The sequence below is a fragment of the Meles meles genome, chromosome 3 (genome assembly GCF_922984935.1).
Source record: "Meles meles chromosome 3, mMelMel3.1 paternal haplotype, whole genome shotgun sequence".
Classification (NCBI taxonomy): Eukaryota; Metazoa; Chordata; class Mammalia; order Carnivora; family Mustelidae; genus Meles; species Meles meles.
The window spans coordinates 164,721,843-164,747,571 of NC_060068.1; the positions used below are offsets into that span (position 1 = coordinate 164,721,843).

General features: G+C 34.8%; 1 protein-coding gene across 1 annotated transcript in view; it reads left to right on the forward strand.

Annotated features, from left to right (window-relative positions):
- CDH10 (cadherin 10) overlaps positions 1–25,729 on the forward strand; it is a 174,453-nt gene that overhangs the window by 50,301 nt on the left and 98,423 nt on the right. Inside the window, exon 2 of the mRNA XM_045998781.1 lies at positions 15,104–15,459. Coding sequence (XP_045854737.1) covers positions 15,229–15,459 — 231 coding nt within the window. The 5' untranslated portion in view covers positions 15,104–15,228. The remainder of the gene's footprint in view (positions 1–15,103; positions 15,460–25,729) is intronic.

Consider the following 25,729-nt stretch of genomic DNA (forward strand, 5'->3'; position numbering starts at 1 on the left):
ATGTTGCATCTCCATATCCTCATATCAGGGAGATCATATGATAGTTGTCTTTCTCCGATTGACTAGAGGGTATCATGCTTAGTGGTTTTAGAGTTTTAACATCAAATGAAACTGCTATAATTCAAGATGAGTTATGGAAGTGATCAATGTATTGTGCTTTAAAAGGTGAATATTCATGTTGACAAAAGAAATCAGGAGAGATCTTGAATGAATATAGGAGACTTCCATTTTAGAAAATTAGCACTTGAGGTATGTGCCTTCTTTGCGACCACTTATTCTCATTCCATAGCTGACTTATGAGGAAAAAAAATGAAAATTTAATCTACATTGAACTTCCTTTTTTCTATATCCCCTACTTATCTCCCCACGCCCAAGTATTTATGATTCTTTCTTGGTGGTTGTAGGAGACAGGAAAATAAGTTAAAAACTCCTCAAATGCAATGCATATGCCATATATTTCCTTTGATTATCTCAGTCCATTAAAAGCCATTCATGCACAAGAACGCAAACACATACACAAACACCCAAAACAATAAAAATATGCTTTTTTCCAAGATGTAGAATTCATGTTTGGAGGAATAATCCAAAAGTCAGGATGTAATGCCATGTAATAAGAATCCCCACGCAGAAATTCAGAATGTATCATGCACACAGAAGGGGTTGTATACAGAAGATCTACCACCCATCCAAGGGAGCTAGGAAATGCTGAGCAATTTGCAGTTGACTTGAGTCACTGTGATTTTATAGATTGTGTCTTAATGGTTCAGAATTTAGATGTACTACTTTGTTTCTGGCACTGATCTTAACTCACTAAATTCTTATTAAAATGATGCATCTTTCTAGTTCCCACAGTGATTGTGACTGAATATGGGTCAAGTATATAATTTTTTCAGGAACCAGTTGTTTCCTTTAATATCTGGAAGCTTACAAACTTTATTGCCTTCAATAGTGTGGATTTTTGCGATAGTGACTTTTTTGTATTACACTGGATTTAGTCACTAAATGATTCAGTAAAACAGACATTAAACTATAATACTTTCAAATGGTTAAAAATAATGACAGACAGGTGATGATTCCTCCACTGATGTTTGCACTAAAAAAAAAAAAAAATTCAAATACACATACATGGAAACCAAAACTTTTTAAAAGAGGTGGTCATAAAACTTAACACATGAAAAACTGAGAGCCCTATTCCCACTGGAATTCCAAAAGACAATGCTGAGAATTGACTGGTTGATAGTGATGAGGCCAGGATCAGGGAATGTAAGTTCGTCAGAGTAAGGGACAGAAACTACTACATATATCTATGTTTCTTAAAGAAAATTTTAAATATTTTTTAATTAACTAATTTTATGTCTTAATTCTAACTTTCCTTCTTAAAACACAATTCTTTAAAAAGAAAGATTGCTACTGAAACTTTGTTCTCAAAGCGACTTGAATTGCAAATTTGTACTTGAAATTCAGCATGTCAATGACATGTCTTTTTGTTTGTTTTTATAACTTTATTTAATTATTTGAGAGAGAGAGAGCACAAGGCGAGGAACAGAGGGAGAGAGGGAAAGAGAGAATCTTCAGCAGACTCCTCTGCACGGAACACAGAGCCCAAAACGGGGGCTTGATTCCAGGACCCTGAGATCATGAGCTAAGCCGAAACCAAGAGTTGGCTGATTAACCAATTGAGCCACCCAGGTGCCCCCGTCAGTGATGTTTTAAGTCAAAAACAATCCGTGGAATTTATATGTCCAAACACATTCTCATTAACATTTTTAATAGATACTCTTTATCCAGGAACTTACTATATATATACATATATATATATATACACATATATATATATACACACATATATATATATATATATGTATCCAGATAGTTTCACAATCTGTAGTTCACACACTTCTTGTGTTGTCAGATCTTCCCCTTCAAGTAGGTTCATTTTTTCTGTGCTCAGCAAACTGGCAGCTAGCCAGGATGTCTTCTTGCTAACAGTGTTTAAGTGTTAAGTTTTAATCATGATAACATCTTGTCATTATTAAATTATGCAAGACATTTCAGAACAGTGCAAGGGAAATCTGGTGACCTGAGTTATATTTGTGGTTATGACACTAACTATTTGAGACTGAGCACATCGTGTAACCTTACTCTTGAAACTGTTTCCATATCCGTCAGATTAAATTATGGGTGAAAAAATTTATTTCTGAAGCTCAGTTCAAAAGTGTCTGATCATAAGTTTGCTGCTACGGTCAGAACCAACTTCCCCGTTAGGCGGAGTATGTACAGAACTTAGGGTTTCCAGTACTTTTAGGAGAGGGACTCATCAAAATGGGTTTATTTCTTTTAAAATCCGAGGTAAAAATTGAACTTTTAGGTCAAAGACAATGCTTTAATATGTAATATTAATATATGTGTCTTTATATAAATGCCATTATAAAATATATTTGTTATTATTATTTTATCGAGGAAAAAGCCCACAAAGATAAACTACATAGGGCCCATGAAAGTCATAATGAAGCAGGAGAGTGGGATTCTTGCCTCACACAGTTGAAGAATGAATCTCACAGACAAAGGAGAGTGAGGAAAGTGATGAGAGTTTTATTAAGCTAGGATACAGAAGGAGCTCTCCAGAGTGAGCGAGATCCCAACGGAGGTGCCAGCGTGGGTCTCCACTGATGGTCTTTTATTTAGAACTGACCAGAGAGCTTGTGGCCTTAACAATCTTGTGACATCTTGGTTTGTGTAAGGACTGGTGATAACATCTTTAATGGTTTACTCCCTTTTTAGGGCCTGGTAATTCTTTATTGGTCACAAGTGACTGTTAGAACGAGAGCCCAGCTAAGGCAGCATGGTCTGGTTTGTTCCCTCCTCTCTGGTTTCCTCACACCTCTGCATTTTTTGGTATTTCTGTGAGCGTGATCCCTTAGCCCCCTACCTATCTCTCCCTACCTAGTCCTGCCTATCTCTTAGTCAATGAGACCCTTCAGATGTGTATCAGTGGGTCATATACTTTGGGGATGATTCCCAACATGTATCTTGGGGTGGGGGTGGAGATAGAAATAAAGGAGGTTTCCAAAGAAATTTTTATATGTTAGAGTAGACTTACAGGATCCTGGGGATCAGGCTAAGATTGCCTTTTGCCCTTAACAAAGAGTCAGTTAAGTCCCTAGGGCAGTGTCACTCTGCCTATTTCAAGGACTTGTCAATGGGTGATAAATTCTAAGGAAATTTTATTTTATTTACAGTCCTTCTACCTTTGTTTTCCACATCAGTATGGATGGATGGGTGATGTTAGGGCTCCAGGAAATTGAGTCTATGGGTCTCTGGAAGTCAGACTATTGATAAGATTTTTTTTTTTTCCTTCAGTAAATCACTAAGACATTTGTAAACTCAAGGACACTCCTGTCCTGCAGGACTATAATCCCTGTAAGTTATCCATTTGTTTTCCCTTCCTGCAGCTTTAGCTCAGGCAGGAGGGCCTGAGGAATACACACATATACCACCTGCGGGGTGGGGGGAGATTGTGGGTTGTTGGCTTGTGCTTTGTTCTCCGCTTGCTTTCTGCTTCCTCCTTGATAAGACAAACCTGATTGAGAGAAAGTTGTGGTTGAAGAATCAGATGACTTGGACTCTGCATCATAACAGGCCTGGACCTAAATTTAGGTTTGAGCTTAGGCGTCTGAAGAATTGTGTCATAAAATCAAAGTGAAGTGTTCCATTTTGTCCATGCACATCCTCCTTGCTTCCCCCGCCCCGAGATTTGCACCTTGTCTTTCCTGTTTGTGACCCATTACATATTCATGACCCATTATTCCAATTCATGGGACACCAGTCCATCCCACTGGGTTGCCAGAACTCGGTTTAACCACCACGCTAGTTTGCACGCATCATGCACACCTGTACGCACAATGACACTGTTTCCTCTTCCCTGTGTGTCGTGGAGGACAGGATCTTCTGCAGAAAGCTTTCTCAGGCCATCCATGTTTGGATTTGGTGCTCATCAACACTTAGTTCTTAGACGGGGAGAGTTGTTTCAGCTTTGTTCACATTTGACAGCTTCCAGAGAGCAAAATGTATGGCGCACAGAAAGTGCTCTCTAAGCATTGCCAAGAGAACAGTTCTGAACCTCAGTGACTCCATCTACATAGTGAAAATTCTAAGCACACTCCACTGAGATTGAGAAAAACAAAACAAAACACATCCACACACAACTATTGGTACAATTAGCGTATTGGGGTGCTCATTATAATCTGGCTTAATTTGAACGACAAAAGTAAACTATTAAAGTATTAAAGTATTTAACTTAATTTGAACTATTAAACTATTAAAGTATTAAATTATTAAATTATTTAAACTATTAAACTATTAAAGTATCTACAAAACTCATGCAATGTTTTAGAGTCTAGAGTCTATACTTAAGCAATGAAATCTTAAAGACTTAAAAATATGAATAAAAAATAGAAAATAAAGAAATAAACTGTATACTGTCTTTTTAGTTCAGTTGAAAACTATGACGAAAGTACTATTTAACATTGAGCCAGGCATTATGAAAAATAGAAAATAAATTACAGTATAGTCCTTTCTGCCCTCAAGAAGATGAAATTAAACACAATGCTATTCCAATTTTATATTTCAGCTACAGATGCATAATTTAGGAGTTAATCCTTTTTTTATGTAATGGGCCTCCACATAGAGATAAGATAGGCTATCTACAAATGGGCTTTTAGTATTGCACAAATATTGAAGCATAATTAGAATTAAAAATTAGTGCTGATAAAATTGTCTGCTTCTTTTATTTAAGCCCGGCCGTCTCATAAATGCAGGCCAGTAAAGATCTGTCTTATGATTACTGTGCTTATCCACATGTAATAACTATATTATAAATGAAGTAGATATTTTATGACCGATAATGTATCTCCACATTTGTACTTTTGACTAATTTTACAAGTTCATGTCATGTCTTTCTGCACTTTTAGGTTGAACAGCAAGAACACAGTTTTCTATTGGTTGACCCCAATTTCGTGCCTGTGCTATAAATTCACGTAGAACACACTGAAGTGCGTAGTGATTGCTTGCATGTTATTTATTAGTACATGCGCAGGTCTTCACATAACTTCGAAAGGAAGTTATCTTTAAGTGTTTTTTTTTTCTTTCTTCTAGCTATGGAAATTTTTGCTTGATGTACTACAAAGAATGCATTAAATGAGGAATCATGCCCTCTCTTGGGAAGGAATTCCTAACAAAACTCTCAAGCCCTCTCTCCCTGTCTCTTCATTTATTGCTTTTCAGAAGCAGTTCAAGTCCTGGATCAAAGAAAATTGGGTACCAGATGGCTTTTCTCCTAACATCTTTAAGTCACCCTGAGAGCATTCTTGCTACCAATTTCCACATAGTGAAATAAATCCTAGCTACAATAGAATGAGACTTCCAGGAAGCAGCAGGTGTAATGTCACAGCTGTATTAGCACTGCTAACTTGAGTGAAGATCACGTTACCTCTGGGACTGTCACTTGCTACTGAAGTTAAAAAGGCTGCAGAGAGCGAAGCAAGAACTCTTGGGTGCTATTTTTTTTAGCTTATTAGCAGGGACCTTGGAGAAAATGGCCACACCAACTTATGTGTCTCACTCAACGATGCTCTCTTGACTCCTGCCACATGCTCTATCCACACACTGCCCTAAATTTATGTGTGTCCTATCTGGTTTTGCTAATTATCATGTTAAAATGTTAGCACGTAGTAGAGTGGAGAAGTGTATTGCTGGTTTGTGTGCAGGTCACATTCCTGGGGAATAAAATTAATTTCACATGGTTTTGCTTGAAGGGGAATTTTAATCTGAGGAGAATAGCAAAGATCAGAGCTTCTTGGAATTCTGTCTGCATTGGTAACAATCCTAGCAATGTTTGATAACTTATCTGATACTAGCAAACCTTTGTGTTACATATTTCATTCAAAAAGGATATATTGATTTCCAATTTGACTAATGTTTTGTGTGAATTCTGTAATGTTACGTTGAAATAGGATGTGAGTATAAAATGCTATAAAGGGCCCTTGACACGTTGTTGTGCCTTTTTTTTTTTTTAGAAAAAGAAACCCAGTTTCCTTCTCATTGAAATACTTTTGAAAGAATAATAATATTCAGTCCAATTCCAAAAATGTTTTATACTTTGTGCAGTCCCTTTATTTTAACTTGTGATTCAAGACATGAGACCCTGTTTTAAACTTACAGTCTAAACAGAGATACATATGCAGACACATACTTAAGATAGAGTGATAAATATTCAACATAGAATTACACATTTCCTGTGACATTAGAGCACAGTAGGTAATGTGTAATGAACTCTTGGAAAATATGATCAAGCATATGGACTCATATTATTTGAGTCCTTAGTGTAGTGCTTTGATTCAATTATCTCACATAGTGCTTTATACTAGATGCATAAAATGATATCAGCTGCATAAAAAGGAAATATTTAGTATGCACTGGCTCATTTAAATTGTATAAACACACCTGAAAAATGTTCCTTTAGTTCTTGATCCTGAAATGTCATTAGGCTGTATTGGTGCTATGAAACTCCAAAAGGATTAAAATTGTTCATCCATAGAGGCTTGGATTTGGTGTTAATAACATTTAGGATTTTCTATTATGATTATAAATGACAAAATTAAAGAAAAATTTAAAAGCTAGTACATTAAGATCTTAATCAACATAATCAACTGACTGAAGAATGACTAATTCCTTTTATTAGCCAAGGATGGATTATAACTTAATTGGTCATCTGTGATGTGTGGAGACCTAATTAATAATTGAGATGTGTCAAAATGTCTATTATACTATATTCTGTAATCTGCCATTCTTGGCTTACTATTTATAAATAAAATTAGCATATTTAGAGAAAACAATGGTTTTGATAAATATTTCAGAAGAATAATGAAAACTCTCTCGTAAAAATGAAATAAAATTCATACAAAGATTTGAAAGTGTACATATAAAGGAAAACAGTTTGTAGTATGAGCAGATTAATTACTGTGGTGTGCTGACTTGAATCAAACAGTTTCTTCTGATTAAAAAAAATATGGAAAAAAGCTGATTATTTGGAAATAATAATGATCTTCCTGTAGTCACCTTATATTGTATTTTCCCATCATTGTAACATGCCACATTAAACAGGAAAAAGTCATGAACATGTTCTGAAGATGATTTAGGTTTAGAGAGGTCTTTGTGTTTTTCTGCTCAAAGTGGGTGGTCCAGCCTCATTGGCATTACTGGGGAGCTTGTTAGAAATGCAGAAGCTTGTGCTCCACCCAAACTTACTAAATGAGACACTGACATCTAACCAGAGCCCTAGGAGATGTGAATTTACATTAAATGTTGCCAAGCACTGATTTAAAGGAATGACAGGAATGCAGAATGCTAAGAGATTGTTCAAAAATTTTTAAGTTTCATGTGATATTCATACTAAGTGATTTTTGAGATTAAAATAAGGTACTGTGGTGTTGAAAAGATTTCTTGAAAATAAATTTGTTAACTGGAAATGAATATAGAATCTCATTAATTTTTAACATTTTCATATCAGAAAATAGTTTAACTGTTGTCTGAACCCATTTAATTCCTTCTAATTATAATTCTGTTTACAATTTCAAACAAGTATCACTCCCTTACATTATATTTTCATATTCTAAAATTTAGCTGTTATTTTTCACCATAAGTAATCTAACTTGTTCAGAAAAACTCTTATATTTATTGCTTCATTCAAGAATGTTCAGTTATGGGGCGCCTGGGTGGCTCAGTGGGTTAAAGCCTCTGCCTTCGGCTCGGGTCATCATCCCAGGGTCCTGGGATGGAGCCCCACATGGGGCTCTCTGCTCAGCAGGGAGCCTGCTTCCTCCTCTCTCTCTGCCTGCCTCTCTGCCTAGTTGTGATTTCTCTCTGTCAAAGAAATAAAATATAAAAATAATAAAAAAAAGAATGTTCGGTTATGCATGTAACAATTCACTAGTGAGGGAAATTCAACAGACTATAAATATCTAGACATGATTTGGAATTATGTATTAGTGAGGGAGTAGTTTATGTATGTAAAAAGTTACATACTTAAAAAGTCAGACTTTAAATGAAATAAACAATTGGAAATAATGTAATATATTTTTTAAAAAAATATCACCTGGTTCCAGATTACAATGAACTGTAAAGCTCAGATGTTATCTTCCTGGTAGTTAGACATGTTAAAAATTTTTAATTGATTTGGGTCTTGGTGAAGTGGGTTTTGGAAAATTAATTTAGCTAACACCCTGTAGGATATATTACAAAGTAAAAAAGATGAAGGTTAAGGAAATTTTTTAGTTCGATAGTAAACACTTTCTGCATGAAATAATGATGATTTAAATAGTGTGTTGGCACAGGGCGCCTGGGTGGCTCAGTGGGTTAAGCCTCTGCCTTCGGCTCAGGTCATGATCTCAGGGTCTTGGGACTGAAGCCTGCGGGGAGCCTGCCCCCGCCCCCCCGCCTGCCTCTCTGCCTACTTGAGATTTCTCTGTGTCAAATAAATAAATAAAATCTTTAAAAAACTATATAGTGTGCTGGCACATAGTATGGGGGTGGGAAGAGCTGACAGCCAGGAAGAAAAAAACAAAAGCAAGAGTATATATTGACAGACCAGGTTGGAGATATACTTGATTTAATGAAAGTGTCAAAGATGCTCTGTATTTTGAGCCAGGTTAGTGAAGAGTAATTATTTGTGGCATCTATAATGAAGGAGCAATATTTTGAAAATGCTAATAACTGGGCTTGTAGCTATAAAGAACCTACCTAGGAAGAATTAACATTGGACAAATTAACTGTTGGTTTGTTTCCTATAATTTCCTATTTTTATTTTGTGTGTGTGTTTATAAGTTGTTCTTTTTTTTTTCTTACAGTATGTTCAGGTTTCTAAGAAATGTAAGAGGAACGTACAGAGATTCCTCAAACACCCACTGCCACCACATTTTCATAGTCTCTCCCATTATCAACATCACTTACCTGAATGGTAATTTTTTTTTAACCAAGGATGTCCTTGGACATTCAACCATGTCCAGTCTACTAATAAGCCTATCAAAGTCCTTTTTCATTTACAGTACAGGTTTTTTTTTTAATCTCTTGCAGTTCCTTTTAGTCCTTAGGATTTCTATCTCTGCTTACATTGCCCATCTGTTCTTGTATGCTATCTACTTCATGCGTCAGAACACCTAACATATTAATCATAGTTGCTTTAAATTCCAACTCTGATAATTTCAACAGCCCTGCCATGTCTGATTTCTGATGCTTGCTGTGTCTCTTTAGTTTGTGATTCTTTGCCTTTTTGTACGCTTTATAATTTTTTTTAATAATTGGACACATACGGGATATGGAACTGCTATAAATAGTCCTATAGGAATATGATGGGTTACGTGGAGGGTCAGGGGAAGCCTACTATAGCCTGTGGTTAGTACTCTCAGTGAGCCTGTGAGGCTATGCCCTTGGATTGTGAACTTCTCAAACATTTCTCATTTTTTTCCTTCTGTAGGTGAAACATGATGACTAGATAGAACTGAACCATATATTTCCTTCCCCCAGGTCAATTAGGCTTTGATAATACTCCATAAATTAGACTCTGGTTAACTAGTTTCCCCTGAGGGCAGACCTTGTTAGGAAAAGAATGATCTGGGCATTTCAAAATGTTTTCCACGCCTCCAGTTGAAAACATAGGGGATTTTTCTCAGATTTTACTGTAGGAACCTGGTGAGCTACTGCAGATAAATCTCGTAATATTGAGGAGGCCTGGACCCATCCTTGGATGGCCCTGGAGGTTTTCATTTTCAGAGTTGTGTGCAGTAAGCCTCCAGTAATTTGTCAGTTATAGTTCAGGTTTCCTGTATAATTACTGGTTCCAAATGGTTTCTGCTCTTGAGTCTTTGCTGCGAAGTCATGTTTCCTTTATTCATCTCTCTGTCTCTCCCATCTCAGGACTATGAGTTCGCCCAGAGTCCTCCTGTGGATCTCATGGGTCCAGAAGAGTTGATTTTTCAGTCTGTTCAGCTTTGGTTTGTTACATTGGGGTAGTAACTTCAGGCTCCTTACTTGTGGAACAAAAAAGATTATTCTTTTTGATTGCTAAGTAACATTCTTTTGTACAGAAATACTATAATTTGCTTATCCATTCACCTGTAACGTTTGGTTTCCAGGTTTTTTGCCATTATCCATAAATTTCTATACACCTTCATATACAATGTTTTAAAGATTTATTTATTTATTTGAGAGGAGGAGGAGCAGAGAGAAATAATATTCAAGGGGACTCCCCACTGAGTTTCGAGCCCAGCCTGAGGTGGGGGTGGGGGGCTAGATCTCACAACCCATGAGGTCATGACCTGAACCAAAACCTGAACCAAAACCAAAACCATGACACTCAGCTGACCTGAACCGCCCAGATTTTAGATAAGCACATGCTTTCATTCCTCTTTTATAAATATCTGGGAGCAGACTAGATCATATCGTAGATGTATTTTTATGATTTTAAGCATCTGCCAATCCTATTCCTGCTGTAACAATTTAGCACAAACTGAGTGACTTACTCCAACATAGATTTATCTATTGCATATCTAGAGGTCAAAGTCTAAAATTAAGTTGTCCAAGGGGCTATGCTCCATCTGGAGGCTCTTAGGAGAATCCACAGGTTTTTTTTGTTTTTTGGTTTTTTTTTTTAGCTTCTAGGCTTCCTGCATTCTGGCTACTGCCCTCTTGCACAAGACACTCTGACTTCTTCTTTGATCTTATCTCTTGCTCTTGACCCTGATCCTCCTGCCTTCCTCTTACAAGGATCCTTATGATTACGAGGATCCCACCTGAATAATCAGGGGACTCTCCTGAATCTCTACAGCCTTGCACTTACTACCATCTGCAAAGTCCCTTTCACCTTACAAAGTAATATATTCACGGATTCCACAGGTTCCAGGGATTAGAATGTGAATATCTTTGTGGGGCCATTATTCAACCTACCACTTTGTCTGCCAAGGGCATTGTACTATTTTACATTCCCATCAGTAGTGTAGAATAGTTCTACTTTCTCCACATCCTCACTAACACTTGTCAATAGTTAATCATTTTAATTTGCTTTTCTTAAATAATGAACAATGTTGGATATGTTTTCATGTACTTTTTGCTTTCTATGTTTTTAGGGAAAATATCAGTTCAGCTTTTTTCCCCATTTATTTATTGGGCTTTGTGCTTTTACTTGGATTTTGAGCATTCTTCATATATTCTAGATATGCCTATAATCAATTATGATTTGCAATCTGTTATTAAATATGTCTGGCTTTTTCCACCTAAAATTTATTTTAGACATATTTTAATGATCTTAAACCAGTATTAAATAAGGCATTTTATCATGTTCAACCTCATCAAGTTGTATATGTTAAACATGTACAACTTTTTGGATCTCAATCATACCTCAAGAAAGTGGCTTAAAAATAAAAATAATATAGCAAAAAAATTAAAATATTAGGGTTATATTTCACAACAAATGAGCAATATTTGTATACTGAAATCTAGAAAACATTACTGAGACAAGCTCTTCAATATAGAGATATACAGGGTTTATAGGTCAGAAGAATCATGTTGCTATGATGTCCATTTTCCCCAAATTCATCTAAAGTTTCAATGCAATCCCCATCAAAATCCCCACAGGCTTTTATATAAAAATTTCAAGGTAATTATGATTTTTAAAAGATTTTATTTATTTAGTTGCAAGAGAGAGAGAGCATGAGTGTGGGCATGGGCAGAGGGTGAGGGAGAAGCAGACTTCTGGTGAGCAGGGAGTCCAGAGTAGGACTTGATCCCAGGACCTCAAGATGATAACCCAAGCCAAAGACAGACATTCAACTGTTTGACTGAGCCACCCAGGTGCCCTGAGGTAATTACAAAATTTAAATATAAAAGGCAAAACAACTAAAATAATAAGTACACACACACACAAACACACACAAATTAAAAGAGGAGCAAATTTGAAGCACTAACATTATCTGATTTCAACATTTATAAATTATAGTAATCTGTGTGGCTCAGTCAATTGAATTTTTGCCTTAGGCTCAGGTCATGATCCCAGGGCCCCATCAGGCTCCTTGGTCATTGGGGAGCCTGCTTCTCCCTCTCCCTCTGCTGCTACCCTACTTGTGCTCTCTCTCTCAGATAAATAAAAAAAAACTTTAAAAAAATAAACTACAGTAATCAAGATAGTGTGCTATTGATATAAAGCTGGGCAAATAGATGAATGTAATGAACTAGAGAGACTAAAAATAGACCCACACATACGTAGACATACTGATTTTTGACTAAAGCACAGAGGCAATTCAGTGGAGAAAGAATGGACTTTTCAACAAATGGAGCCTCCAGTAACTGGATATTCATAAACCAAATGAAGAGCTTCAATTCATATCTCACACCATATATAAAACTTGATTTAAGTTGGATCATAGACTTAAATGTAACAACTAAGACTATAAAACTTTGAAAAGAGAACAGAAGAGATAAATTTTCTTGACTGTTAGTTAGGCAAAAATTTTTAGATATGGGACCCAAAGCCCAATGTAATGAAAAAAAATTATGAAATTTATGAAAAAAATTCATAAATCAAAATAATGAAAATTTAAAACTTTTGCTTTTTAAAATTTTACTTGATCTTGTTATTGTTTGAAATGACTTTTCAAATGATATTTATGTAGAATATATTTTAAACATATTTTAATGATCTTAAATCAATATTAAATAATGCATTTCATGGTAGACCCTTCAGGCATTCAAAGATAGAAACTAAAGCAATGATGAAAAAAAAGATCCCACACCTATGTGGAGCTCCAATAATTTACCTACAACTTTTATAGGTAGCCTCTCCACCTACTCCTTCCCCAAAATATTGGTGCTTAAGCTTTTAAAATTGTAGATAATGTTATAATTGCATTAAGAATGTTCACCAATATATCATATAGTTGTTGAGATATTTTTTTAATGAATAAAAGAGAGATGAGAATAATTGTTGCTTCAATAAATGTTAAAGCTTTGACAGAAAAGAGCAGGTAGTCTGAATGACACTCTTTCTTCTATCTCTTAGGAACAGTGTATGTTTCTGGAGAATACCATCTATCATGCCCTGTTACATAAAAAGACAGGCATTGCTTTGGTAAATGTTCCTATGACTTAGAATCCAATCAATTTAAGTTTCTGTAAAGTCAGTCCTTTGTAATGTAAAATCATTTTATGTATCAGATAATTTCTATACTCAAAGTGTGGCATGACATGTTGTTGCTTTAATTCAGTTTACGTCTATCCTGTCGAATGTTCCCCATGCTGTCAAGAGTTCCACTGTCAAAAAAAAATAAAAAAAAAAAAATAAAAAAAAAAAGAGTTCCACTGTCATTTAATACACTCAAGGGAAATACTGCTTCACCATTTACCTTATTTGTAAAAGCATGTTTGCATTAACCTTTAAATCTTCTTAATAAAACAAAACCCAAAAAAGTAAACAGATTGCTTACAGATCATCGTGGATGAGAGCATAAATGTCAGTGCCTATGCTGGAGTCCTTAGAATCTGTTGCCATGTTAGAGAAGAAGAATTCAAGCCTTTTGGTCCCCAAACCACTTCTTTATAACAAATATTTTATCATGGGCTGAAATAAGATTCGTGCCTAACAGAAAACAAACAAACAAAAACAATCTACATGATCTCCCTGATATGAGGACATGGAGAAGCAACATGGGGGGTTAGGGGGATAGGAGAAGAATAAATGAAACAAGATGGGATTGGGAGGGAGACAAACCATAAATGACTCTTAATCTCACAAAACAAACTGGGGGTTGCTGGGGGGAGGTGGGGTTGGGAGAGGGGGAGGGGGCTATGGACATTGGGGAGGGTATGTGCTATCGTGAGTGCTGTGAAGTGTGTAAACCTGGCGATTCACAGACCTGTACCCCTGGGGATAAAAAATACATTATATGTTTATTAAAAAAAAAAAAATTTGGAAGGGGAGGCGAACCATAAGAGACTATGGACTCTGAAAAACAACCTGAGGGTTTTGACGGGTCAGGGGTGGGAGGTTGGGGGGAAGAGGTGGTGGGTAATAGGGAGGGCACTTTTGCATGGAGCACTGGGTGTTGTGCAAAAACAATGAATACTGTTATGCTGAAAAAATAAAATGGAAAAAAAAATCTACATGGAAGATTTTGAAATAAAAATAATGTTAGAATTGACAATAATGTAAGTGAAGAATAAAATAGCTATGTTTTCAAAATATGTGTTTCCATACATAATATAGAGGCATAGCCATATAGAAAAGGAGATGGTACTTAGATTTTTGAATCAACTTACAGTGTATTTATTCAGTTCAAATGTTTATTGATTGTCTTTGTGCAAGAGTCTGTTGAAGACACTTATTAGAGCAGCAAAACAACCCAAGCGATTATAGCAGGGAGACAGAATATATCCCCAATCAATAAATAAAGCACTTGTAGTATATTCCTGTATATGGAATATGAGGGGAGGTTTCAAGAAAGTCCTGAAGGAGGCAGGAAATAGAAATACAGTAGCAAAATAAAACCAAATAAAATCACATGCCCCTACTTCTACCTCCATACTTTCTGCCTCACCCCATCTAAAAAAACAAATAAATATATAAAAATTTAAATATTCTTGCATTGCACAACAGATGCATGTTTTCTATAATTTTTAAAGTCACTATTTTGTTTTCAGTGTTTTAATTTATGTAAAGTTACTCTGGAAAAATCGGCATGCAAAATTAACTACATCTCCACTTTATATAGGTATTATAATTCCTGGAAACTGTTACGACAAAAGACAAAATAAATGAAAGCATAATACGTCCCTTCCTTAGAATTTGCTTTAAAGAAGTTATTTACCATTATCTTTTCTTAAATTTAAGATGATACTAGACAAGTAATATCTCCCAAAAACTACTCAGTATTTTATATAAAAGAGGGAAAGTAAATATTTTTGTTGCTATTAGTTAATCTTTATCACTTTAATGTTGAAGTGACAGGTAACGTTCAAAATGTTGTCCACTGACTTTTTTAATTTGTTTCTTTATTTGAAGCTTTTGGAAACATGTCCCAAATGTTGATGAGATGTTGGAAACCAGTTGAAACACAGTAAAATTCAACCCAATAAAATAAGACTGCTTTCTCTTCATCCACGTTGGAAATTTTCAAGAAGTGAACTATGACAATATATCAATTTTTGGTACTATTTCTACTCTGGATATGCCTGCCACATTTCTGTTCTCCAGAGATAATGTTCAGAAGGACTCCTGTGCCCCAGAAAAGAATTTTAGGTGCACGGGTGCCTAGGAGTGATGGCAAAATTCTGCATCGTCAAAAACGTGGTTGGATGTGGAATCAATTTTTCTTACTGGAGGAATATACAGGATCTGATTATCAATATGTGGGCAAGGTAAGTCTGCATTGAAGTGGCAAATATTTAAATTCTTTCTTTATTATCTTAGGAAAATTTGAGGGTTTTAAAATCATCGTTCTCATAAATTTGATTCTCTAATCCTCAAGTAATTATTGTTTATAGAATACAAATTATAATTTGAGAAACTATGGGATACATAAACACAGCATGATAAAAGTAGCGATTCATTTGCTAGAATTAATTATGTACATTTCCTTATGGATTAAAGAAGTACTAAAAATTGCACTTTTAGAATTTGTAGTTAGAAATCAGTGATAGTGAGAAAACTATATGCCAATGTAGCCATTTAAAATGACTGTTTCTCACTGCTCTTGATTTCAGCAAGGAAGAAAAGACATTTAGAAATTGTTTAATATTCTACAGAATGAAAAAACAAATGTCATTAAAAGTATGGCCTAAGGCCCCCCAAAATAGCTTTTTTATAAGAAAATTTGTTTCAGATATGAGTGTTATTTATTTTTCTCAAGTGTCACTATGGGCACATTTATATAAAGGAAAAATAAGTAGAAGACAAGCAGGTAGAAGTAGCTTACTTACTGTGATATGTGCACAGAGACAAGTTTTCATCTTATTCAATTATAAAAATTAGTGAGGAAAATTAGTTGTGGTTGGGAGTGGAATGAAGAGTAACAATGGATGCTTCTATATACTACCATGTATTCATTTTCAGTTTTCTTTTTTGGCTCTCTCTGAATGTAGTAGAAGTTAGATAATGTCTTAAGAAAGAATTCATGTTCATAGTCATGGTCACTTTTATGGACCATATGAAAATATATCAAAGAAAACAGAAAAATACACTAGCAAAATAAAATCAAATACGATCACATGTTAACACATTATCTATTAACACTGTAAAAGTATGACCTATTACCATGATGGAGAACTTTGTATTAACCTAAACTTTAATAGCTTTGTTCAAATAATTAAAATTGTGCTAAAAGTTTTTATCCTCTAAGAAAAACTACTTTTAAACTATTTTTAAAATCAATTTTGGAAGTATTTTTCACTGATTTTAAAACACTTGGATATGTTTTCTCATGTTCTAATTATTTCAGTCCTTTTTAAATGTCTGGCAATATGACAAAGATGACATTAAATGTTAAATGTTACGTTGACTGAAAGGAGAAGGAAAAGCACCAGCAATGTGACAATCTTACGAGAAAGACCGTCATAGCCAGAATTATCACAGGTCACATCTGACGAGATGCCTAAAATGAGAGGGTTAAGGTACATTTTATGGTTGCTACGATAGGCAACTTTAAGTTTATGAAAGCAATCAAGTGAAAATATAGTAACATAAATCTAGACCAAAGAAGCTATAAAGTAAATAGTTTCCTTTGGTTCTTCCTGAACATAGGACTTACTTGGCATATTTGCATGTGTTTTCCATCATCTAGTTCATTTTCATGAGGATTTAGTAAGTGTTGAGAAATTACCATTACATTATATACTCTCACATGACAGGTGACTTATGTCCTTTCATTTTTTCTCTCCCAGAAGAATGTCAACACCTTGAGATCAAAGACCTTTACTTCATACTTCACTTTGTCTCTAGCTCTTTGAGTAGAGCTTAATATTTAGTTGGTTGAATTGATCTGAGTTGCACTGAATTGAATTCCCAGGATCATCTGGTACTACTTGGCTCTTTGTTGGGGAAAACTAGTCTAGAATTTAAATCCCTATGGGCAATTAAAGCTGGTAAATACTTGAGATATATGCATCTTGATACACAACCCAAATTTTATTCTTCCTTTCTCTGCTTGATAAAAGCAAGTTAAAAACCTTAATTTAGATATAAATATACAGATCTATATATGTCAAAAAGGCAATGTACAAAACTTTAATAAACATACATTAAAATGAATATAAAAATTCAAATCCCCTAAATATTCTTTCTAACAGTACTTATAATACATTTATTATATATTCATCCTTTACTTCCAGTTTTTACTACCTTTAAAGTAGGAAGGTAATGCTAATGCTAAGTGATTCAGTGTCTAACTAGGTTAATTTAGATGTAGTAGTAATGCATGTTCTAATTACTTGACATATGGGAAGATGATAGACACCCCACTGTAGTGGGGAATAGTTGGGGAACTCAGAATAAGAAGAGAGAATTATACTGATGGAGTGAAGACAAGGCTGAAAGCACATATGTGAAAAGGGAGAGCACTTTTTTAAATACTAAACAATCTGGGGCACCTGGGTGGCTCAGTCAGTTAAGCAATTGCAGTTGCCTCAGGCTGAAGTCATGATCCCAAGGTCCTGGGATCAAGCCCCACATCAGGATCCCTGCTCAGCAGGGACTCTGCTTCTCCCTCTCCTACTCTCCCTGCTTGTGCACACACTTTCTCTCTCTCTCTCTGTCAAATAAATAAGTAATCTTCAAAAAAAATAAGTACTATACAATTTGCCAACCAAATCCTATAAAGAATAGATGGCATATAATTTCTCATATAAAAGTCCATTACTACTTGAGGGGTTAAAACAGAGGGAAAAAAACAATTGCTTCCTCTGGGTAAAAGCAGAGGGAAGCTTAGGAGAAGCATGTAACCAACAGTCAGAGGAACTGAGACGTAACCTCATTTCTACCAGTTTGTCTCAGACTGATTAAGAAACCAAGCCAACCAAAAATGAACTCAAAGCATTTATTTCATCATTCAGCTCTCAATGATCAAAATTTTCCTCTACAACATTCAGTCAAATGCACTTTAAACCAAAATATATTTGTTGTAAGTATTTTTATTTTTTATTTTCAGTGAGATAATCACAAAATTGACTTTACCTTCCATAGCAAGGGGTTTAAAACTTGAACTTCAAGTAATCTGCTTCATGTACTATATTGCTTTCATTTTGCAACCTTCTATAGTTGTATTGCTGTTCTCCAGCTTAATATTTGAAAAACATTGTGATTATAAACTATTTTTATTAGTTTAAGTACAACTTATAATCACAGCTTCTTATGGTCTGATTCAGTTGCCCTGGACAAATAATTTTGAATCTCTAGTTTCCAAATATTCAAACAAAATAAATAATGACATTAAACTAGATACTCTTGAATTTACTTTAAGCTGTAACAGATAGATAGTTCTAAGAGAAATACTAATTTTATTTACTGCAAAAATTTTGTCTGCATTTTATATAATTATTCTTAAATGGAGAAGAACATGTTAAAATTAGATTTTTAATCAAAACCAGATACAGAGAAAAATCCCCAAACACCAAAAATTTAATAACATACTTGGGTAACAATAAACCTGATTCTGAGTCAGCATAGTTAGTAAGACAATTCACTCCTGGAAGTGAAAACATAGTAATACTTCAAAAGTAATTAGAGTAACTGCCTACATTTCTTGATTTAATGAAAACGACCAGGTGGTGGCAGGTGCGGAGGGTGCGACTGGCATCTAGTTGGCAGAATCAAAGGTTACTGCTGAAAAATCCTTCAATGCACAGGACAGACCTCCATAGAATTTTCTAGTTCGAAGCGTAAATAGTGACAAGATGGAGAAATCCTGTCCTAGTTTGCCAGTTGTTTACATTTTCCTAAAGAGCTCAATTTTTATTTTAGTTCTTTCTGGGTTCCTGCTTCTGGACCTACTCTCATTTATAATTTTATTTCTTCCTTCCAGAGTTGCCATGAGTTTTTGCTTTGTGAAACTTAGATTTCTTTCAAGGTCTCCTCTCCTTCATGTCCTATCTGATCCTTAGGCATACATTTGGCTCCAACCTCTTGATCATCCTTCTCCGTAGACTGGTGGGCTCCACAAACCTACTAGGAATAAAGTATGCATTCATTATTTCAATACATATGTAGAAGGCATGCTTCTTATGTACTACTACTCTGTTACTGAGTATATTATGGCAAAAATATAATTTCTCTGCTCACCAAGTATCTGCCTTTCAGAGAAAAGAAAATAATAAATAAAGCTAACAGCATTTTATGGGACCTTTTAATCTTTGATAGAGCAAAGAACCCAAAAGCCAAGAACAGAAAAATAAGTACCAAATACTGCCATGTTCTATGTCTGCAGTTCTTGTAACTAAAGTGGAAATAAAACAGTTTGGGGATTTACGTGACATAAATCAATCATAAATGTTATTAAAATTTGAGATTGGAGAATTGAGGTACTTTTATTTTTTATTTATGTGTTTATTTTTTTGGATGTCTTTTAATGTACAATGCCTCATAAAAATTGCTCACTGGAGATTTCTAGAAGAGAGATCTTCCAAAAACTGAAAAAATGTGATCCATGAAAGAATAACCCAACTTTAAACAGAATACCAGTAATGCCAACTTTGCCCGCCATATTGGACCATGTTCCTTTTGCCATATAGTTACAAATAAGTCAAACCTGGTTACAATGGAGATAGAGTAGTTGGGACTAGGATAGAGACAAGAAGCTGCCCCACCCTCTCCCGTGCAGTCTTTCTGGCGTGAACAGACCTGAATTGAGTACGTGGAGAAACTTAATGCTACATAGAAGTTCAGAGAATTGCAAACATTTTGATTGGATGTTCTCTTCAGAGAGTTGGATATTCTAATAACTGTAATGATATTGTTCTTAAAACTAAAAATTCCAGGTGACTTTTTTTTTTTTTATTCAAACATGACCAAAAAGACTTTATATTAAAAACAAACAAAAACAACAACAGAAAACTGTTTAGCTGTTCAATGTATATAGACCTGATTTTAGTGGTGGGATGGGGGCTGGAGGAGTGTTGGCAGAGAGTTCTTTTCTATTTGGACCTCATTAATTGCAGCCATTGAAAGAATGAGGCATAAAACAAATAGTAGCAACTTTAAACAGAAAAAGATCTGGAAGAAAATAAATCAGGATGAGTTGGTAGACATTGGCATAGACTCCTTTAGATGACATGGCTATAGACCTTCCTGACGAAGACACATTTGGACTTTTAGATGAATAGAGACATTATTTCTCTGATACATAAAGACCACGAAATGAAGCAAAAATGCAGTGGAGTTTTTAAGGCCTTTTTACACTACTCCTCAAGCAAGAAGCAATAAAAGCATTTTTAAATAGAGGCATGCCCTGTAAAACATTGATAATGTTTTCCAGGCAGACCACCTCTTGGTTTTTAATTCTCAAAATGCATACAATATTTATATCTCTCAATACAATGATATTTCAGCCAGCAGTTATATAGGGAAAATATGCTTACATTGTCAAAGCTCAGTATATTAACAAAGCAATATTTAAGAAGGTATTGAGTTGCATTCCAGATACACTTGCATTGAAGATAAAATTTCAAAACCACACATAGATGGTTTAAAGATGATGAAGGCTGTCAAAAAGAAATTTTTTCCAAGATTTATAAACACACAGAGAAGCCATGTTCATTCATATTAACCTTCAGATGATCAGGTAATACGGGTTTAAGTATTTTACATATTAACATTATAGCTTGTTATTCCTATTATACAGATCTTACTTTGTTTACTTTTTAGGAAACTGGTTTTGAGTTTAGGTGCCATGTGTGAGTATTTTGTTGTTGTTTTTCCCATTTAAAATAATAGGAAAAGGATCCCTTTTAGCAGTTTCAAAATATAGCAAAAATAGCAAAATGTCAAGTTTCAAATGTTGGATGTTAAAAACAAAAAAAAAAGAACAAGGGGTGCCTGGTTGGCTCAGTGGGTTAAAGCCTCTGCTTTCGGCTCAGGTTATGATCCCGGAGTCCTGGGATGGAGCCCTGCATCATCGGGCTCTCCGCTCAGCAGGGAGTCGGCTTCCTCCTCTCTCTCTGCCTGCCTCTCTGCCTACTTGTGATTTCTGTCTGTCAAATAAACAAATAAAATCTTAAAAAAAAAAAGAACAAGATAAATAGAATTAAGTATGGGATTCTCATATATAAATAACTACAATCATTCTTTTATTTATAAGTTCTTACTGATAGGAGTGAAAACATATTTTTACTACACTCTCCCATGAAGTTATTTACATGGCGTGTTATCAGATATCAAGGTTACTCATGTATACATGTCATGACTTCATTTTATAACCTTCATGAAACAACACACACACACACACACACACACATACACAGACACAACCACCACCTAAACACATTTACCACACTCCGCTGCCCATACTGTCCTCGAGGGATTTGTGGGAAATCTACCCTCTCATTCTCCTTTTTTTCCCACTTGAGTTACTAACCCCGAAATACTGTGAAGGTTGTGATCTCTTCTCCCCCACCACAGTCTTCCTTTTGTATATTCCTGTCTCATGTTCACCATTTTATTAATCCCTTCCCACAGAAGCTGCTGCTTCTCTTTCGGTTTCTTCAGCTCCTCACATAGCATCTTTTAAAATCTACCTCCTTATTTTATATCCCCTGAACTTACTTTTATTAGTATATGTTTTAGATAAAAGATAATTATGGATTTGTTTTCTAAATCTTTTCTTTTTCTGTGATGTTAGGCCAATGAATTCATGAAGACTAGAAATACTTTGAAGTAGATACAAGTAGATATTATTCAAAATAATAATAGACTGATAATATGGAATGACTCAACATTTTCCTGTCAAATAAATTTTGAAAAACTTTACCTATTATATAAAAATAGTCAAATTCAAATAAAAATTTAAATTACAATTTGATCCGTAATTTTTCAAATATAAACTTTTAAGAAACATAATTATTTTATAATGAAGAGTATATGAAAATTGAGTAGATTAGTTTTAGCAAAAACTCGAGAGAAGTCTCTATAGATGAAAACATGTATTAAATCTCACATAAATCTGCTCAGCAGAAAGTATCTCAACGTAATTTATAAGTAGCAGGTGTGTGTGTAATGGTCATGAAGCATGGGAAATTATTATTATGGTATTATGAATTTCTACCAAAGCCCTTTCATTTTCTTTCTTGGAGACAATACATAATTATATACTCAATTAAATTTTGTCCCCATTGTACTGAAGAATAATGTTCTTTTCAGTAAAGAAAATGAAAAAGTGGGATGGTATGTTAATGTTTGTTCATCAGTGTCTCATACTCAGGTGTATGTTCACATCTTCAAATTCTCAGTTGCTTCTTATTAAAGCATGAAAAGGAAGGGACACTTTAATAAATTTTCTGAACTAAATTCTTAAATTTTCGTGTATTATAGTTACATTTTTACATTTGTTTTATTAAGAATATTATTTAACTTTAATATTTTGTTTTATTATTACTACTATTGCCATTATTATTATTGTGATGTTAATTGGGTAACTGTTCCATGGCTTCTCATAATTGTGACTAAAAGCTAAAATAAAGAACAGTATGAACATTTAAGTTTCCATGTAGATAGACTAAATTTAGAAAAGTGAGCAGAGACCCCTGGGTGGCTCAGTTAGTTAAGGATTTGACTCTGGATTTTGGCTCAGGTTATGAGCTTGGGGGTCCCTGGTCAAGCCACGTGCGTGTGTGGGACTCTGGTTCAGCGCGGGTCTGCCTCTCCCCCTCTGCCGCCCTCCAACACATGCACTCTCCCTCTCCCTCTCTCTCTAGCTTGGAAATCAATAAGTAAATCTTTTAAAAAAAAGAAAAAGAAAAAGAAAAAGGAGGAGTAATTTGATGGGATATGATATATATACCTTTGGTTCTCTCTTTAGGACTCTAATCTCTAATAGGCAAAGGGTATTTTATGTAAATTTCAGATTCCCTCTTTAGGTAAAATTCTTTAATTCACATGCTAAACCATACTTTATGTGTCTATAGATTATATAAAACTATTAAATTTAGAATTTTAAATTAAGATGTTAACTCTCAGCCCAGTACTAAAATTATTTTACCAAGTAGGAAATTCTACCAAGTAAGAACATGTACTATTATAGACATTTTTCTTAAGGAACATATCCCATTTTGGCTGCTGTTTATCATAAATTCCATCAGTGAACTTCTTAGTTCAATGTTGTGTCTTCCAAGTACCCCCAAAAAGCTCTGAGACCACTGAGTTTTCCAGTTTTCCTTGGTACCAATTTTGTCACAAACCTGCATCAAATCTAGCACCAAATTTAGTTTGTGCATATGTGTTTGACTATTCTGAGTCTAGCAGAGCAGAAGGATAGAGTTGTGAGTTGTGAATGGCCCAAGCTCCTGCATCCTTGATGGTCAAATTGAAGGGAAACAATAAAGAGATGAAGTAAAGATCAAGGACATGACTTTTGATAAGAAATAAAGTAAAATAGAGGTAGAGGCAGAGGAGGAGAAGCTGGGTGGTGGGGAAGAGGGGTAAGACTAGGATTATTTATAAAGGCTAAGGGAGAGAAAAAGCTCCAAGGAACAGGTGACTGATCCTGAGGTGTAAAGCAAACACAGCCAAAAGACAAGTGTAGCAACTTAAAAAACAGTGTGGACCGAGGAGAAAGTTACTCTCATGATCTGAGTGAGTGGCAGTCAGACAGACAGCCTTGGTTTAGAAAGAAGAAGGCAACACACTGGTTTCTCATAGGCATATTATCAACGAGACAAAATAAGTGAAGAGTGAGAGGTATTTTGAGAGATATTATGATGTGAACAGAAAGAGAGGATGTAAATATGCACAACAGATGCGCTCACTTCCCTTATTAAAAGTTAGGAAGGGGCAGTAGGCTAAGCATCTGCCCTCCACTTGGGTCATGATCCCTGGGCTCTGGAATCAAGTTCCATATTGGGGTCACTGCTCAATAGGGAGTCTGTTCCTCCCTCTCACTCTCCCTCTGTGCTCTCTCCTTCTCTCTAAATCTTAAAAAAAATTTTAAAAGTATAATTGAAAATATCCGTGAAACTGACAGCATCACACATAATCATAATCACCAAACAAAAAGAGTATTCTGACTTAAATCACCAACAGAAATGAAACAATTAAAAAAAACCCACCTTTCTTGCCACTAATATTTAACACACTTCTGGAACAACAACAATAAAAATGGTGTAAATGTATCACATATTGTTTTATGATATAATTTGTAATAATCTGAAAAATCCTGATATATCCTGATGATAATTATAAAATTTATTTTATCTATGACTATTTAATATTCTAATAATCACATCAGGTAGTTTTATATTATCTCTCATTCACAAGTAAGAAAAATATGTCCTTATTGTCTAAATAAGTTGCCTAAGGTCACCAACAAGAAACTTGTAGAACTGAAGTCTTAACCCAGAAAGTATGACTCCAGACTATATGCTATCCACTATTACACCTCATTACACCGTTCTTGTTGTTATTAATATTATGTGTGTACCTCACCAAAAAAATTATATTCTTATTTAAGAAGTACAATGATAAGCATGTTAGCTGAGTTTTCTGAATGATATCAACAGAAAACTACAATTGTGTATGTAACTGGGATATTCCTTTTTCTTTCTTATTATAAGATGATATTTATTTATTTATTTATCTATTTATTTATTTATTTATTTGAGAGAGAAAGAGAGAGAGCATAAACAGGGGGAGGAGCAAAGGGAGAGGGAGAAGCAAACTCCTCACTGAACAGGGAGCCCAACGTGGACCTGGATCCCAGGACCCTGCCAAACCGACTGAACCACCCAGGTGCCCAGGGATATTTCTACCACATCATAGAGATGTCAAACTTATTTTGTCATGTGTTTATTATTTAATTTATGTATGGAATTGGTAATACATTCACCTTGTATAAAATTTAAAGAGCAGAATAGAGTATTCTGTTAAAACTAAGACTCCCACCATGATCCTTATACAGCCATAGCTCTCATCCTAAGAACCAATGGCATTTCAGGTGCTTTTGGAAGTGGGTATATGTTTCAAGAGACATTATAGAATTTCATATAAACACACAATGTATGATGTATGTTTTTACATAAATGGTGACGTACTTTATGCAATCTTATACACTGTGAGTTTTTTTAACTTAAAAATATGACTTGAGAAGTCTCAGTTTCAGTACATAATGCTTTGCTTAATTTAAAAAAATAAAACTTCAATTGCAGCATAGTATTCTTTCCTGTGTATGTGTCATAAGTCATCATTTTCCTTTTGACTGGCATTTAGTTATTTAAAAAAAATCATTTAGTAATAATATGAACTTATTTTAGACATTGCAGGTAAATCTTTGGGAATATGACTTAAAGTGGAGATGTTGAAGCAAAGGCTTGAGAAATTTTAAACATTTGTAGGTATTGCAAAATTGCTCTCCAATAATGTTTCAATTTATCATATCAACTGCAATGGTAACTATTTCTCCACAATTATATCAAATATCTGAATTATCATTTT